This window comes from Buteo buteo, chromosome Z, assembly GCF_964188355.1.
Source record: "Buteo buteo chromosome Z, bButBut1.hap1.1, whole genome shotgun sequence".
NCBI lineage: Eukaryota > Metazoa > Chordata > Aves > Accipitriformes > Accipitridae > Buteo > Buteo buteo.
Genome location: NC_134204.1, coordinates 76,890,841 through 76,906,560, shown reverse-complemented (window position 1 = coordinate 76,906,560; position 15,720 = coordinate 76,890,841). Strand labels below are relative to the sequence as shown.

At 46.9% G+C, this 15,720-nt stretch overlaps 1 protein-coding gene across 1 annotated transcript in view; it reads right to left on the bottom strand.

Annotated features, from left to right (window-relative positions):
• SNX30 (sorting nexin family member 30) overlaps positions 1 to 11,544 on the bottom strand; it is a 53,082-nt gene extending 41,538 nt beyond the window's left edge. The window contains exon 1 of the mRNA XM_075020351.1: positions 11,172 to 11,544. Coding sequence (XP_074876452.1) covers positions 11,172 to 11,333 — 162 coding nt within the window. The 5' untranslated portion in view covers positions 11,334 to 11,544. The remainder of the gene's footprint in view (positions 1 to 11,171) is intronic.
• Positions 11,545 to 15,720: the final 4,176 nt, after the last annotated feature.

Below are 15,720 nucleotides of genomic sequence, written 5' to 3'. Positions count from 1 at the left end.
ACAGTATGACCACTTCTCTTCCTGCTTTAAGGACAACAAGCGAGGAAAAGCAGTCATGCAGTACTTCCTCACAATATGAAAGCTATCTACAGAGACTGATGGGGGGAAGAAACAAGGCATGATATCTACAGACTAATTAAAGTATAGAAACACCCTTTATTTATATGGACCAGGCTCCTGACAGCCACTGTGGCACATACGGGTGTTTGGCACAGATTCTTTAGTGATCCAGAAGCAAGCTAGTCAACACACTGAAAGTCAGCATACAAATCCTTAAGAGGCCAAGCTGATCACTGGCAATAAAAGGTATTGACTAAAATTTTCCAGGGATTTTCTTGGCAACAATCCAAAACACAGCTTCATCTTGGCAGTATCCAAGATTTTCACTTACAATTGGCCTTACACTGGCATCTAAAAAGCTACAGCAAGCGTGCCAGTTCTACCCAGATAAGCATGGGTTTGAGTATTGTCTGGGGTAGTCTATCACTTGCCATTCCCACATGTCAGCGCTTTCACCACTGAGCTAGTCAAAAGTAGCTGTTGCTAACACCATCTGCAGCACTGAGGGGGAAGAGGCTTCTCTGCCCTTGAGCACCACCTGCACTGCAGCATATTCCTTTCAAGGAACACATCACATCATTCAAGCTCACCAGAAAAGTGAGGCCAACTATGCAGACAGACTTTAAGATAGTTTTTTTTATACCCTAAGAGGTCCTTCAGAAGGATGCAGCAAGTTCCATTCAAGCAGTGTAAGGCAACACTTTCCCCTAAAGACAGGGCATTGAACCAGTGCAGTAACAGATTTTCTGGTAGATGTGACAGAGAAGTTTCACCCCTTGCTAGTACTTTGGCTTTGAGAGGCTACTAGCTACTCATCAGATATGCAGCATTAGGGTGATTTAAAAGAGCTTGTTTTTTCAGACTTAAATTCAGCTTGAGGTTAGAGCACAGACTAAGAGTAAGAATCAGGATTCAAGCATGTGCTTCAGTACTGTAAGCCATCCCATCACTAATAAAACTACAGACCACTGCAACTATTCTTTTCCAAGACAGGCAGAAAGCTTGTCATCATCACAGTAGGGTCTGCACTCCTTAACCTAAAGGTATCTTCTAGAAGCAAGTAAAGCCAGTTGCTATTTACACTTTGTTCATTTTCCTGGAGAGTAGAGTACAACGCATTTTTGCAATGTCTTTGCTCCCACATGCTGGTGTAGTTCTCTTCAACCTAAGACACATAAAACCACAAATCTGGGTCCAGGAGAAGCCCATCTTTAGGGGTTAGAGACACCACCACTTTCACTTCGAGAGTAACTTCTCACCTACTGCTTATTGCTTCATAGAGGAAGCAGTGTACAAGCTCTGAACACGGCTGTAAGACAGTGATGTTCTCCAAAGGAATTTATGCTTTGAGGACCACTCTAAATAAAGCTCTTGGCTGAGCTCTTTCCTTGCCTGTTGTATGAATTTTGGATTATTGCCTTTATTTTCAGAAGAATTTCAGCTAGTTCCACTAACCATGTCACCTACATGCTTATTCAGACAGATATTTCATGATTTCTGTGAAATATCTGGTTGAGAAACAACAGTTTTGGCATTATAGTATCACCTACACCCAAAGGCAATACCTCTTTCCGTACTCCACCCCTCCCAGTTTAGAAAATAAAACATGTCCCATAAATTCATCTGTCAGTAATCCATTTAAGTTGGACTGGCATTGGGAACGCTAACTCATTAAAAGAGTTGCAGCTCACTGGATTTGTTTTCCATCTTCAATTGGTCGTTACAGTATTGCTAGTAGCTACCTTACTGTCAGTTATTGCCCATAGTAACTGGAAGAGAAACAGGTTCCCCACAGTTTTTCAATAACTTACTAAGAGTAAATTCTTACTAAGAGTAAATTCACTCAGCTTCTACCTCAGGGTTGTGGCTGCCACCACCTCCAAGGTGGAGTTTAGAGCTTTCTGCCCCATGTCATCCTAGCGATGTGAGTAGTTTTCCCCAGCCACAAGAGCTTGGCATCTCAGCTGCACTACAACCCGGGCTCAGGCAGTCAAGTCAGCCACAGCTTAAAAAGTCAGGACAGCTCAGCATTTAAGATCTTGCTTAAGGTCAGCAGAGACCAAACCTCAGTGAAGTTAATTCTGAGATATACTCAAGATCAAATACCATTATTAATTGGTATATTGTCTTCTGCAGACTGAAAGCACATGCAAGTTACGATCTCAAAGATGCAGTTTAGGTGTTGCAAGTAGATTTTCATGTAGCAGTTCTGAGTTAAGTCTCACTGCACCGTAAGAGCTCCTGCCTTGTCTCCTGACCTACTTTACAGAAACCAGCCTCTCCACTCAGATAAGGAAGAGACTGGCTAGTGCGACAGCCAGACAATCTGTTTGAGATACCATAAGAGTAATCCACCATGCTAGAAGACACTAGGACAACAGTTTGCAGGTTAACGAGGAACTGACATCTCCCAGATCACAGTGTGTCAATAGGAAAGCCTCTTTATCCTCCTGGCCCTCCCATCATTAATTACAGGGACATGCTGCCTGAGGCTTATCACAAACCCCTGAGGCACTGATAGGAGAATGATGTGCCCACACAGCTGTAAAAAGAGAGCTTCTTAATCAGTCTGCTTATCCCCTTCTCCCCATGAAGGAGCTCTGAGAGCATCCAGCAACTTGGGTAGGTTTGAGGCATTCCAGCACAGGCAGCCCAGAGGATTCTTTCCAACCACCAAGCATAACTTTTTCCACCATGGCTGACAAGTTATTGCCAAGACTCACCCTTTTGAAAACCGGCTGAAGAACCAAGTTCCTCTGTGTACATTTTAAATATCTGTTTTCAATACTCTGTCTCATTAAGTATGAAGCAATCCTGTTGAAAAGATTATGAAAGCTGTGCAACACCGAATCCAACTTCAAAGTATACCCCTCCCTCCATTCAGTTAAAATAAGAACCACAGAGTAATAATACTGTCATACAGTAAAAGCTATGTTCAGTTTTACCAGATGTAAAGATTTAAAAAGTAACAGTACTAAGACAGTTATGTTGATGCGTTTGTCCCAAGTTAAGTGTTAGCTATCCTTCATCTTGTTCAGAAGAGATGGGGATTATCAATTCCAGAAAAACTCACTGTACCAGGAAGTTGTGGATCATAAAGAGACCACCAAGTACTGTTTTACAACAGTACTAGAGCAGCTACACTGTAAGATATCATTAAAGCAGCCTTACCAATAAAATCCTATTTCTACAAATGAAGGCAACTGTAAGCAAGCACACCAACGCATTGTTGTATGTACTTCTACACCATCAAACCCCAGAGTAAAAGGAAAAAGGAAACAAGCACTCTGTCTTTTCAGTAAGATACCATGGCACTAAGCTACCCTATCATGAGTTCGAGAGATTAAATACTAGAGACAGCAGTTCTAGTTACCACCATTATGAAAGATGGGAAACTGCATTCAGCCAGCAGCTTGGCTGTGGGTAGAGCACTGATGGCAAGCTGAAAGCCATGCTAGGTTTAAGTCAGTTCTTTTAACTAGGAGACTAGAAAAGAGCTACGTGATGCATGCATGTTCACACATGTACACAGTGCAATAGAAAAGAAAGCAGTTCCTTCGAACAAGACAACAACTAAGCTCAGCCTTTGAGAGCTGATGGCCCACTTATGAAGCATGTGGCGGACAACCACTTGTACCTAAAAGCTTCCTGGCCTAAGAGCCATATGGTTCAGTGATTTAACACACATTTACTATGCAATATAACCTCCCCATTCAGTGTAGTGACTGGGGGAAGAGAACCACAGACTTCCCAAAAGCCAGGAGAACAGCTTCATAAATAGGTGAATTCTCAAACAGTTAGGAGACAGTTCAATCAAACTAGCAATCCTACTGTCCTAGGTGGAAAACAACATTTCTGTGTTCTTCAAGCACTTCTTCCACAGACAAGGACAGGGATTTACGAAGAAGCCTCATGTTCACAGGTCCCTAAGGGTAACTTGATTCACAATGGTATTTGCTAGAGGGACAATACAGCAGAGGTGCCATCACCTAGAAGATTTCTGAAGTGCATTGATGACAACTGCCTGACACAGGTGACTGATAAGCTGACAAGGGGAGATGCTTTGCTGAACTTAGGAAGAATTGATCAGGGATGTGACGGTAGGGAGCTGCCTTGGCCACAGCAGCCATGAGCTGGTGGAGTTTGGGATCCTGAGAGGAGGGAGCAAAGCAAAAAGCAGGATCACAACCCCAGACTTCTAGGGAGCAGACTTTGGCCTCTTCAGGGGTCCCCTAGGAAGAAGACACATGGCCCTGGGGCAGAATCCAGCAGAACTAGCCAATTTTCAAGAAACACCTCTCCAGCGCTGAAACTGGTCCATCCCATAAGCAGGAAATCAAGCAAAGGTGGCTTGAGATCCGCATGCATCAACAGAGAGCTCCTGACTAAACTCAAATACAAAAAGGAAGAATAAGAAAGGCAGCAGCAGGCACAGTTAACCCAGGAGGAATACAGAGACACTGTCTGAGCATGCCAGGATGGGTTTAGTGGGATGGAACCAAATCTGGCAAAGTATAAGAACAGCAACAAGAAAGGCTTCTACAGGTACATCAGCAGCAAAATGAAGAACAAGGAAAATGCAGTCCTGATGGGGCAGAGGATCTGATGACAAAGGATGCAGATAAGGGCAAGGTACTCGGTACTTTCTTTGCCTCAGTCTTTATTGAGATGACCAGCCTTCAGGATTCCCAGGTCCCTGAGCTCAGTAGGAAAGTCTGGAACAAGGCAAGCTCACAGTCAGTGCAGGAGGACCAGGTTAGGGAGCATTTCGACAAACGGGACAGACATAAACCCATGATGAGATGAACTCACAAGTGCTGAGGGAGCTGGGTGATGCCACTGTAATGCCACTTTCAATTATCTTATCCTTATTATGGTGATGAGGGAAGGTTCCCAAGGACTGGAAGAAACCAAGTGTCACTCGTGTCTTCAAGAAGGCAGATACAGGGAACTACAGGCCAGTGACCCTCACCTTAATCCCTGGAAAGGTGATCGAGCAAATATCAGAAAGCACTTCCAAACACACAAAAGACATGGTAATGAGAAGTCAGCATGGACTTAAGGGAAGTCATGCTTAACCTACCCAACACCTGCTATGAAGATATGACTGGCCTGGTGTACAAGAGGAGAGCTTTAATGTGGTTCATCTCAACTTTAAGAGGGCTTTCAACACTGTCTCCTATAACATCCTCCTAGACAAGCTGATGAGGTACAAGCTAGGCAGATGTACAGCAAAGTGGTCTGAAAACTGGCTGAACTGCTGGGCTTAAAGGGTTGTGATGCCACAGATTCCAACTGGAAGGCAGACATTAGTGGACTACACCAGCAGACAGTAATAGGGCCACTACTGTTTAACACCTTTATTAATGACCTAAACAATGGGACAGGGTACACCCTCAGCAAGTGTGCTGAGGGTACAGAACTGGATAGAATGCTTGATATATCACATGGTTGTGCTGTCATTCAGAGGAACCTCAACAGGCTGGAGAAATGGCCTGATGGGTACCTCATGAAATTCAACATGAGGATGCACAAAGTCCTGCACCTGGCAGGAATAACCCCATGTAGTAGTATGTGCTGGGGGCTGACTGGTTGAAAAGCAGCTTGGCAGAAGGGAAAAAAAACAACCAAACAAAAAAAAAAAAAAACCATCTCCACAAAAAAAAAAACAACCCACACCACACACAACAGATCCCAATGAAAACGTTGGCCATGAGCCAACAATATGCCTCTTGGCAGAGACAGCCAACAGCCTGCAGAGGAGAATGCTCAGGAGATCTTACCAATATGGATAAATACCTGATGGAAGGGTCTACAGAAGGGGGTGGATCTTTTCAGTGGATCCAACAACAGAACACCAGACAATGGGCACAAACTGAAATACTGGAAGTTTCACTTAAACATGAGAAAGAAATTTTACTTTGTGGGTGACTGGATGCAGGAACAGGTTGCCCAGAGATATTAAAAAACTAACTTCACAGCATCCTAGGCAACCTGCTCTACCTAACCCTGCTCTGAGCTGAGGGGTTGGACTAGAAGATACCCAGAGGTGCCTTCCAGCCTCAGCTTCTCTGCAATTGTCAGTTTTGTGTTCCTGTAGATTGGAACTGAGATCAACTCATCCATACTGACATCACTTCATGAGTTCACCAACTTCAGTTCCTGACTTTCTGTAGTCCGCAGTCTCTCCTGAGACTGAGAACTTACCTCCAGCTTGCTTTAAGTACAATACATGGTGCTGGTCTAACAGTCCTTGTTTAGTCAGAGAAGGAAGAGGTTTGTAGAAGCTCAGGCAGAACTATTTTAAGCTTTCAGATTATACTGCAAACTGGTTTCATCTGTGGGTGGATGAAGTTAAGAGCAATAATTATAAACTAGCAACCAAGCAGACTGGAAGTAGAGCTCCAGACTCTTGGTATATTTTTTGTTGGAGAGCTGCCAGGCTCCCTTCCAGAATATGAGTGCTAAGTAAGAGCACTCCAGCAAACGCACCAAGTATTTATACTTGATCAGGTGCTAATACAGGCCTATGGATTCACCAGGGTGGTAGCTTGGAAGCAGATGAGCAAGGGGTCCCACACAAGCAATAGTTTTCAGTTAGTAACCAGAAGTTTGCAGTAGGAGTTTTAACGTCCATCTCCATGAATTAGCAAATTCAAGCTATGCATTCACTGCAAGCCTGGTATTCCACAGCAGCTCTGCTTGATATACTTACTACCTGTAAAACAGCCTTGAAAGGTCACTTCAGCTGTCTAGCATTAACAGAGCCAAATACAAAGCATGCGCATCTTCAAAGAAGAAAAGCTGAACAGTTTATAGGTAGCTGGCCACAAGTACAGTGTCAGGTAGTCAGAGATGTCTGAAAGAGGACAAGGGAGTCTGAGCCCTAGGACAGGTGGGATATGAAAGCTTTTGGAGCGATAGGCAAGAAACCAGTACTGGGAGTTGAGACCCTATCAGCTGCCAGTCTCAAGGCAGACCATAGCAAGAACAGCCAACATTACCCTGTTAGGAAGATACTCTCATGACACAAATCTAGGGGGACTACAAGGACCACAGCTAGAGGACAGAGTAAGCAAGCCATACAAAAAACACTTTCTGACTCTGCACAGCCTGGCACTTCCAACACTTAGCAGCATGCTATTAAAACTGCATAGCCTCAGTGGGGCTGCATCCTGAGTCTTATCACACTTCTACAACTATTTGGGTACTATTACATCTACTTCTCACCTCAGCTCTGAACCCAGTAACCCATTAATAATGCCTTTTCTCCTCAGTGTCAAAGTCTATGTACTAGTGCACAGAGCAGACTCACTATTGAAAGTGACATACTAGTGAAGGAGAGTCAAGTAGTCACATGCAAGCAGAACTTTTTTTTTAAAGGAAAAAGGAGAGAAATCCACACTGACACTTCCTCATTTGTCCTACCTTCCTCTGCAGAGGATCTGCTCTGAAAAGCAGATCTCAATTAGCTTGCATGCCTTCCAAAACCTCTGTAAGAGAGCAAGAACTCAGTTTTACAGCTAACTCTGCAATGGCACCTGTCATGCATCCTGAGGGATTGTTTCCACCTGCATGTTCCCTTATCACCTAATGTCAAAAAAAAGGGGGGGAGTGGGGTGTGTCAATACTGCTTAGGTTCAGCTTTAGCTGTCTCCTTATTTGGAGGTTAGCAAGGGTAAAGGGAGGGAGAATAAGCTCGAAAAACCTGATGGTGGTCAGGTATCAGGACAAAATTTTTTATGCAATTAGACTTGAGGGGAACAGAAAGATCTTTATGGAAAGATCTGGCCAATACAGGAAGGCTTCAGAGACAAGAATCTACAACTCAAGTGTTTAATGTTTGCTGCAGAATCACTGTGAAGGCCAAGTACTTAGCCAGAAATGTCCATTTCATTTAAGAAGTAAAGGTCTTCTGGCTCCTAAAACAGCTCTCTCCCACAAGTCAGGAGAAAGATGCACTCAGACAATGAAAGCTCTGCAGGCCTCTTCATAAGACTCAGAAAACTTGAGACTAGTCTACTTAGAGGGCCTTAGAACAGGGGAAGCCACAGAAAACAGCACAGGTGGTTTTCTTTCCCTTTCCCATGTCCTGCTGCTCTAGCAGCATTAGCCACCATTCTTGAACAGCAACCAGAGGTTTATGAGACTAAGTTAGACAGGGTCTAAACTCCTAGATTATTACCATGTTTGTATCAAAACCCAACAGGAGGCATACAGGCAGTGTTCCTGTCCTCCAGGTTCTCCTATTTCAGGATAAAGTAGTGTTCTTACTCAGGAGCTCCAAAAAAGTAAGGAAAGCATGCTTTAAAGAATGCAAAGCAGTGATGGCAGAGGTTCAGCCACTTCAGGCTGCACATCTGTGGCAGTGGGAATTGAAGCACTGCTTTATGGACAGAAAAATTCCCTTACTTCTGCACTTTCTCCCCTCAGAGGATTTCAGTCTTAGGTATTTATATCTTGCAGTGGTGTTTAGGAAGCATTTGCTCAGAGCAGGTAAGAAGAACACAGAAAAGGCAAATTATGCAGTTCATGGTGATGGGTCAGCCATTGCCACTATCCCTCTGCCAGAGGGATGTCCTAGTACAGTCCTATTATGGACAGTGGTCCTTACAGAAGCTTACTGACTCAGAGCCACTTTGCAGCAGGAGACTTCAACCCAAACTTCTCCTGCAGTGCCAATCTCCACCAGAGTCTCCAGAAAGGCCCTTGGAAAGACCAAGAGAGCAGAGAAGCACATCTCCTGTTCAAGAATCAATAAAGAACAGCTGCAGACCTTTAAGCCCAAGTTAGACTTAAATACTGACCTCCCTCAGTTACCCAACTCTTGGAGCTGTCCACACATTGTTAGCTGATTAGTGAGCCAGGCTTTCAAGAGATTAATGACTCTCTACCAGAAATTAAGACCAAGAGACACACTAACCACCTAAAAGGCAGTTTTAACTACTTACCTCCACTTAACATATTTGCTGTCTAGACTACTCAATATACAGTGCAAGCAGTTGAAGTTTACTATTGCCTTAAAGTTTGGAACACCCGTTTGTTTGCTGAAGTTTTTCCTGAGGTGGAAAAAAAGTCAACTCATTTTTTTCTTGCCAGAGCGTCAGGTATTAAGCGGAAGAAGGGACATCCCTCACACAGCAGAGCTGTTGGACTCCTTCCATCAGAAGGATCAGACGTTTGTCTTTTTCTGCTAATTCAGCTATAAGGAAAAAAAAAAAAGAACGCTGCTCTCCTCCTACTGGAAATCCTTTTATTCCGCAAGGCTCATTACCCTAGTGTCATTTCCAGGTCAACCACAGAACTGCTCTCAAGTCTAAAAATTGCTTACCTCAGCCCCTTTTGGCTCTCCCCTTTAGAGTACTTTTGTGCTGCCAAGCGCCTCGAACAGGACAGTACTACATACAGGTACTAGAAGATGGATTTCACCTGTGTTGCTGGTGGAAAAACTGGGCAAGAACCTTCCTATTGACAAGTTAGCTGACCACAACCTGAGGCTAGAGAGGTACTTCTGCTCCTAGGTTATCAAGGATGGTGATGCACTTCTTGGACACCTCAAAGCAGTAAAGCAGACAAGAGCTTGCTTGTGCTCCAAAAGAAAAAAATCTCTTTAGTACAGCTGAAGAAAGAAGTTACAGGGTGTGAGCTCCTCAGAACAGAGCTTCTCACCAGCTACACAGCAGTGTGGATGGACAGTGCTAACAGAGTGAGTACACCACTATCACTGCACTCCTGAGCTGCAAGAGGACCCATGAAGGCAGCTGCCAACTCCTATTGCTACAGGTTGGTCAGACAGCAACCTAACTCCATAAGTAAATCCAATCTTTCACAGACAAAAAACTCCACAACTCCTACTCCCACCTTACTCACATACCTCCTTCTCTCAGAGGGCCATCAACTCTCTGACAAGTTTCTTAGACGAAGGCATATGTTTGCAAAGGGAAGGTAAGCCTGGGTTCTCACTTGAGCAACAGCGGGCAAATGTTCGAGGAGAGGGCTCCTTAGACAGGCAGGAACAATTGCTGAATCTGTACAGCACAGTTACAGAGCAGCAAAAGGTGACATACAGAAGACGACAGACTACCTTGACCCCTTCCCCTAGAACACAGGAGCGTATTGGACCAGATACTGCTGGCAGCCCCAAGGCTTTTGAAGACTTGCAGATCCATCCTTCCCAGGAGCAGCTCCACCCTCCCCAGGACAACAGCCACAGAAAGCACCTCTTGCCACCAGCAGCTCTGTTAACACCTTGTAAGCACACCAGCGAGCCCAGAACTGCTTATTACGAAGTTTCAAACCAATCTCACCCCTTGCAACCCTTGCTCTCAGAAATCCTACTTTAACAGGTTTCTGGAAATCTGCCCACAGAGATACTACGTCCTTGCAAGAGTAGTTAACATATCAGGAGTGCTGTGCTGGCACTACTGCTTTCGCATTTGGGAATTATCACATCCAAGGCCCACACACAGGAAAGGCACGGGCAAGCCCGCTAGTGTCCTGTGGACACATGCCAGAGCTAGGGAAGGGAGAGCACGCAGATACTCCTGCAACAGCATCCCTTCCGTATTACACTGCTGTGAAGAAGCAAGCAGAAGCTCAGCTCTGGAGAGGGCAATCACAGACAAGTTGATGGCAAGCTTGGTGGTAAGGAAACAAGGGCAGCTCCAAGCCTTCCCTGTGCGGGCTACAGGAAGAAGACGGCAAGGGAGCTGCAGCAATTCCTGAAGCATTCAGACCCGTCTGTAGAGGGTACAAGCCACGGGAAGATACGATCGGCAGAATCTTGCCTCTTGCACCCACTCCGGTGAGAGCAGGAGCAGCGGCATCCCACCCGGTCCCTCGCAGAGAGAAGCACGATGCCTGCAGCCCCCACACCGAGTTCCTTCTCCTCCCGCGGGCAGCCCCGGGCTCTTGCAATGGATGTCAGCAGCGCCCAGGGCTTCATTTCCCCGCGGGCAGCCAGGGATGCAGCCGGAGGAGTGGATGTGGCGGGGAAAAACACGCACACACAGCCCTTCTCCCTCCTCTCCACGCTCCCCTTCAAAAGCGGAGACAACTCCCCGCCCTCCCCCCCCCCCCAAACGCCGCGGCCCCCCTTCTCCGAGGCGTACCTTGTCGGCGATGCTGCGGGGCAGGAGCAGGTCGGGGCTGGGGGTGAGCGCCGGCCCCATCTCCTCGCTGCTGGACGTGGCCAGGGGATGCGGCATCTCCCGCAGCGACTTGGGCCCGGAAGACGGGAGAGGCTTGGGGGCGCCCGCCGCGCCGCCCGACATCGCGCCGGGGCCGGGCAGCGACCGAGGAAGGAGGGAGCGGAGGCCGCGCCGCCTCGGTGGGGAGCTGCGGGGCCGCGACCGGAGCCTGCCCGCCGCCGCCGCTCTACGAGGAGGAGGAGGAGAAGAAGAAGGAGGAGGAGGCGGCGGCGGCCGAGGAGGAGGAGCGAGCGCAGCGCCTGCCCGCGCCGCCGCCCGCCCCTTTACAAAGCACCACCGGCGCCACCTGCCTCCCGCGCCGCCCGGCGGCGGCGGCCGCCCCAGCTGCCCGGCCGGCCCGCCCCCTGCCCCGGGCGACGAGCGGAAGGCGCGGGGCCGCCCCCGAGCGGCGGCAGCGGGCGGGGCTGCGGCGGGAGCGGGCCCCGCCCCCGGCAGGGCGGGGCGGGGCGCTCGGTGCCAGCCGCCGCCCGGGGGTGGGGGAGGAGGAGGCGGCGGCGGCGGCCCGCGAAGCCGCCGGGCGGGGCGGGGCGGGGCGGCCCGGCCCCGCCCCGCCCCGCCGGTGACGCCCGGTTGCAGCACTGAGCCGAGCGGCGTGGAAGCGCGGCTGAACGGCAGACGAGCAAACCAGCTGCTCGGCTTTCGCAGGCTCGGATCGCCGACTTCCAACTATTCACGTGTTTGAAGGGAAACTCGGCAAAAACGGCGGGCCTCCCGCGCAGGACGGGAGCCCGCCTCGGTCGCGACGCGGGCGGGGGGGCGGGGGGCCAAAACGGCCGTCGGGCTCGGGAGGCGCCTCCTCCAGTCCCCCCAGGAAGAGCGACCTACGGAGCCGGGCGTGGGGACAAGGCCCTTCCTCGGGGACCTGGTCTGTGCCACGGGCTGGGTGCTGCAGCCCAGGCAGAGGCGCCGGGCGATGCCTTGCGCCCGAGGCCAGCAAGCTCCAGAAACACGCTGTCGACGACGGCCGTGTGCTTACCGCCGCCGCGCTTGGGAGCGCTCGCATTTTTGTAGAATAACGTTTCATACTGGAGCTGCTTGGCGTGCATCGCAGAGAGTTCTTTTTCTACTTGAAAAAAAAGGAATTTTAAAGAAGATGCACCGGGAAGTTCTGCTCTGACCCTGTGTGGAAAGAATTTTTGTATTTTTTCAGGCAACCCTAAATTCAGGCTCTCTTGTGATTTGCTAAAATGAGCTGAAAGATGACACCAAGTCCTGTAGAAGTGGTCCATGCGAATTTGTCTAACAGCATGTGTCAATTGCAGAAATTCAGCGATCGGCCCACAGTTAACAACATGAAAAAAGGGTTGATGACTGCTGAATAATTAATAAGTTGGAGAAAAAAAAAATCATATTCTGGTTTAAGTTATTCCCTGAGCAGATAAAGCAGCTATATTTGTCTGATAAATTATTCCTTCTGAATAATTTGCTTAGCATTAATTAGACGTAAGAGAGTAACATGCTACTGGGGGAAGAGATGGATCACTGCAAGACTGTCACAATCCCTTCCCGCTATATACAAAGAGATGCACACAGATACATGACCAAACAGGACTCGGGTGCTGTAAACATTTTTGCTCGTGTTTAACTCCTCGCGGGGGAGTACAGCCCACTGAAATCCAAAGGGCAGCACCACTACCTAAGGGAAAGCTAGCAGGGTGTCAACGCCAGGTGCCACGCAGCAGGACAAACACAGGACTGCAACGCTGTGGACTTTCATTACAAAAAGAAATGCTATTTATCACAGGGAAAAAAAACTATGAAAAAATCAATCCTTACTATAAATAACTACTCAGTATTACATAATGTTTGAACTCCAGTAACAATCAAAAGCCCCGACCAAGTCCAGGCCCCAGTAAGAAAGAGGCTGTGAAATATGCCTTGTTCATTACACTTAAGAAACAACAACCTATTTATCTATCAGGAAAAGGAAACAATACAAATTAGCCAGCATAAATACATACACCCCAGCTTTCTTCTAGACTATCCAAATCTTAAGTGGAAACTACTGTGATAAAGCAGCAGGCAGGTTCGTGTATCTGCCACACTGTTCAGGAACCAGTTCCCTGCAGTTTTGTGAAAACCTGTATCTCAAAGGCTTAGGACTTACCAAGAGCTCTTCCTATCTTTTCCTTAAGCATCCTCACCCAGCTGTGCTTCCAACTCAGACTCTTCTCCAAAGGAAGCCTTTCAAGGATGCTTACACCAACACTGTCAAAACTTGGAAGCCTTGGGACATTCTAGCTCTGTGCAGGTGCAAACAACCTTCTACACATTAAACCTGTTGGCTTGGTGGGCAGCGGGCCGAGCATAAGCCTGTTGCACCCTTGCAACAAAGAAGACCAACAGTATCTGGGCTGCCTAAACAGCAAGCAGCACCAGCAGCAGATGGAGGGCAGGGCTTATCGCTCTCTACTTGGTGCTCGTTACACCTGATCAGAAATACTGTGTGTGACTGCGGGCCCCTTAATACAAGAAAGACACTGACAAACTGGAGAAAGTTCAGAGGAGGGCACTGAGATGGCTGGTGACTGGAGCACTTGCCCTGCAAGCAGAAGCTGCGGGGCTGAGGCTTTTTCAGCCTGAAACAGACATGGCTTCAAGGGCAGTTAATTGCAGCCCCCAGTACCCCATAGGGAGGTGATGGAAGAGATGGAGCTGGGCTCTTCACAGCAGTGCCTAGCAGGAGGACAAGAGACAAAGGACGTGAAGTGAAACAGGAAATTCCTGGTGGATGTTAGGTGGTATTTCACGAGTTTCACATGTTTTTTTCTGAAGAAAATAGTTCTGCCTCTGTATCACTGAAATGAAAGTCCTACAGGCTACCTCTTTGGATTGTTACTAGGATAAATAGAAAGAGGAAGGATCTACAGGTTGCTGTCTCATCCTGCCTTTTCAGTGATACTCTTGCACCTCCATTAAGGCAGTGTTATACAGAAAGTACTCATATTATTCCTGCTGTTCAGCTGTATCTTCCCAGCCAGGGCTGATATATATTATAATTAAGCATCTCTGGCACCAACCGGATATCATTCTGCGTATGTTACATCTCCTGTCATTTTTACTAAGGGTGGGATGTAGGCCAGCAGAAGCGAGAATAGGAATTGTGAAGAGCTCCTATGCAGTGCTATTGAGTTGCATTATGTATGACATAGACACAGTTGTTGGTATAGAAGCAGTTTGGTGGTGGGTTCTGAGATCCAGGTGCTTTCTCTATTGCCTGTCTAAATCCTCTAAAAAAGAGATTTTTCTTATTTAATACAGTTCCTAATCTTAAAATAAGTTGACAGATGTTACAGGCAGCAGCAAATATGTTACATGGCAGCAATACAATCTTAGGTGGCAAAGTGCTCTTCTTCAAAGCAAGAATTGGAGCAACTCCTTAATAATAACAGAAAGTCACCTATAGGAAAACCTATTTACAAATTTACAGACAGGCAGCACCAGTGGTTTACTGCTGTTCTGATCTGGAGTACCAGGTACTCCAGTAATAGCACTCAGGATGTTTTTATAATGGCAGATGGCTTTCTAAGTGCTCAGTATGAGCCTGAAAAGGACTCTCAGTCCTTCCGTAACATTCTTTTTGTAATGTATCTTCATCTTCTTGTTCAAATAATGAGATACAAAATGGCAATAAGGTTTACAATGAATAGCAGGAGGCTAACTGCAGGTTGAATTTATTTACTAGACCAGACACGTAAAACCCACTTGTTTTTCTTGAGTTATTCTATTTAAAGCCTAAATTACAGGATTCTTCTCCATAGCACACTCCAGACAGTACAGACAACAAACAATAAGGTAGGCTGGAGGCCACACCAGCCAAACTGTCAGGCTTGGCTGGTTTGCCAGGTCAATGACAGTAAAAGCTTTTTTCCCCACTGTTGACAGCCTCTCCTTGACCTCTTTATCTTTTTCCCCCTGTGCTCTACCTGGAGAGGATAACGTTTGTGTCTGTCTGCACATAAGCACATATGAAACTAGTATGAAACAAGACCATTCTAGAGGAAGTAAAAAAATTAAAATCCAGCTATCTTTTGAAAAAAGGTCCTTCCTTCCCTATGCTACTACAGCTCGTGTCTTGTACTGCAGAGATTAGAGAGAGCAGGCTTTTGACCCGACCCAGTTAAATCTTATGCTTGTTGACTGTGTACAGAGATGGGATCCCTTAGCACAATCAATAGTCAACAGCACTATTCATGCACACATTTAAGCTAATGGGCAAGCTTTTGCTGCATCAAAAGCCTTCAAAGCTGTCAAGTTTGACAGGGAAGCAATGAACAGGATTGTAGGAAGATAGGGCACTTGTGATAGAAAGCCAAAGTCTGTGCTAAAGGGCTATCAAATGAAAAATCAGAATTCCAACCGTGGAGAAAGAGTACAACCATGGATACAGTATCTTGAGGCAATTGGATATAAAAAAGTAATCCAAATAAAGTGTTTAAAGACTCTTCAA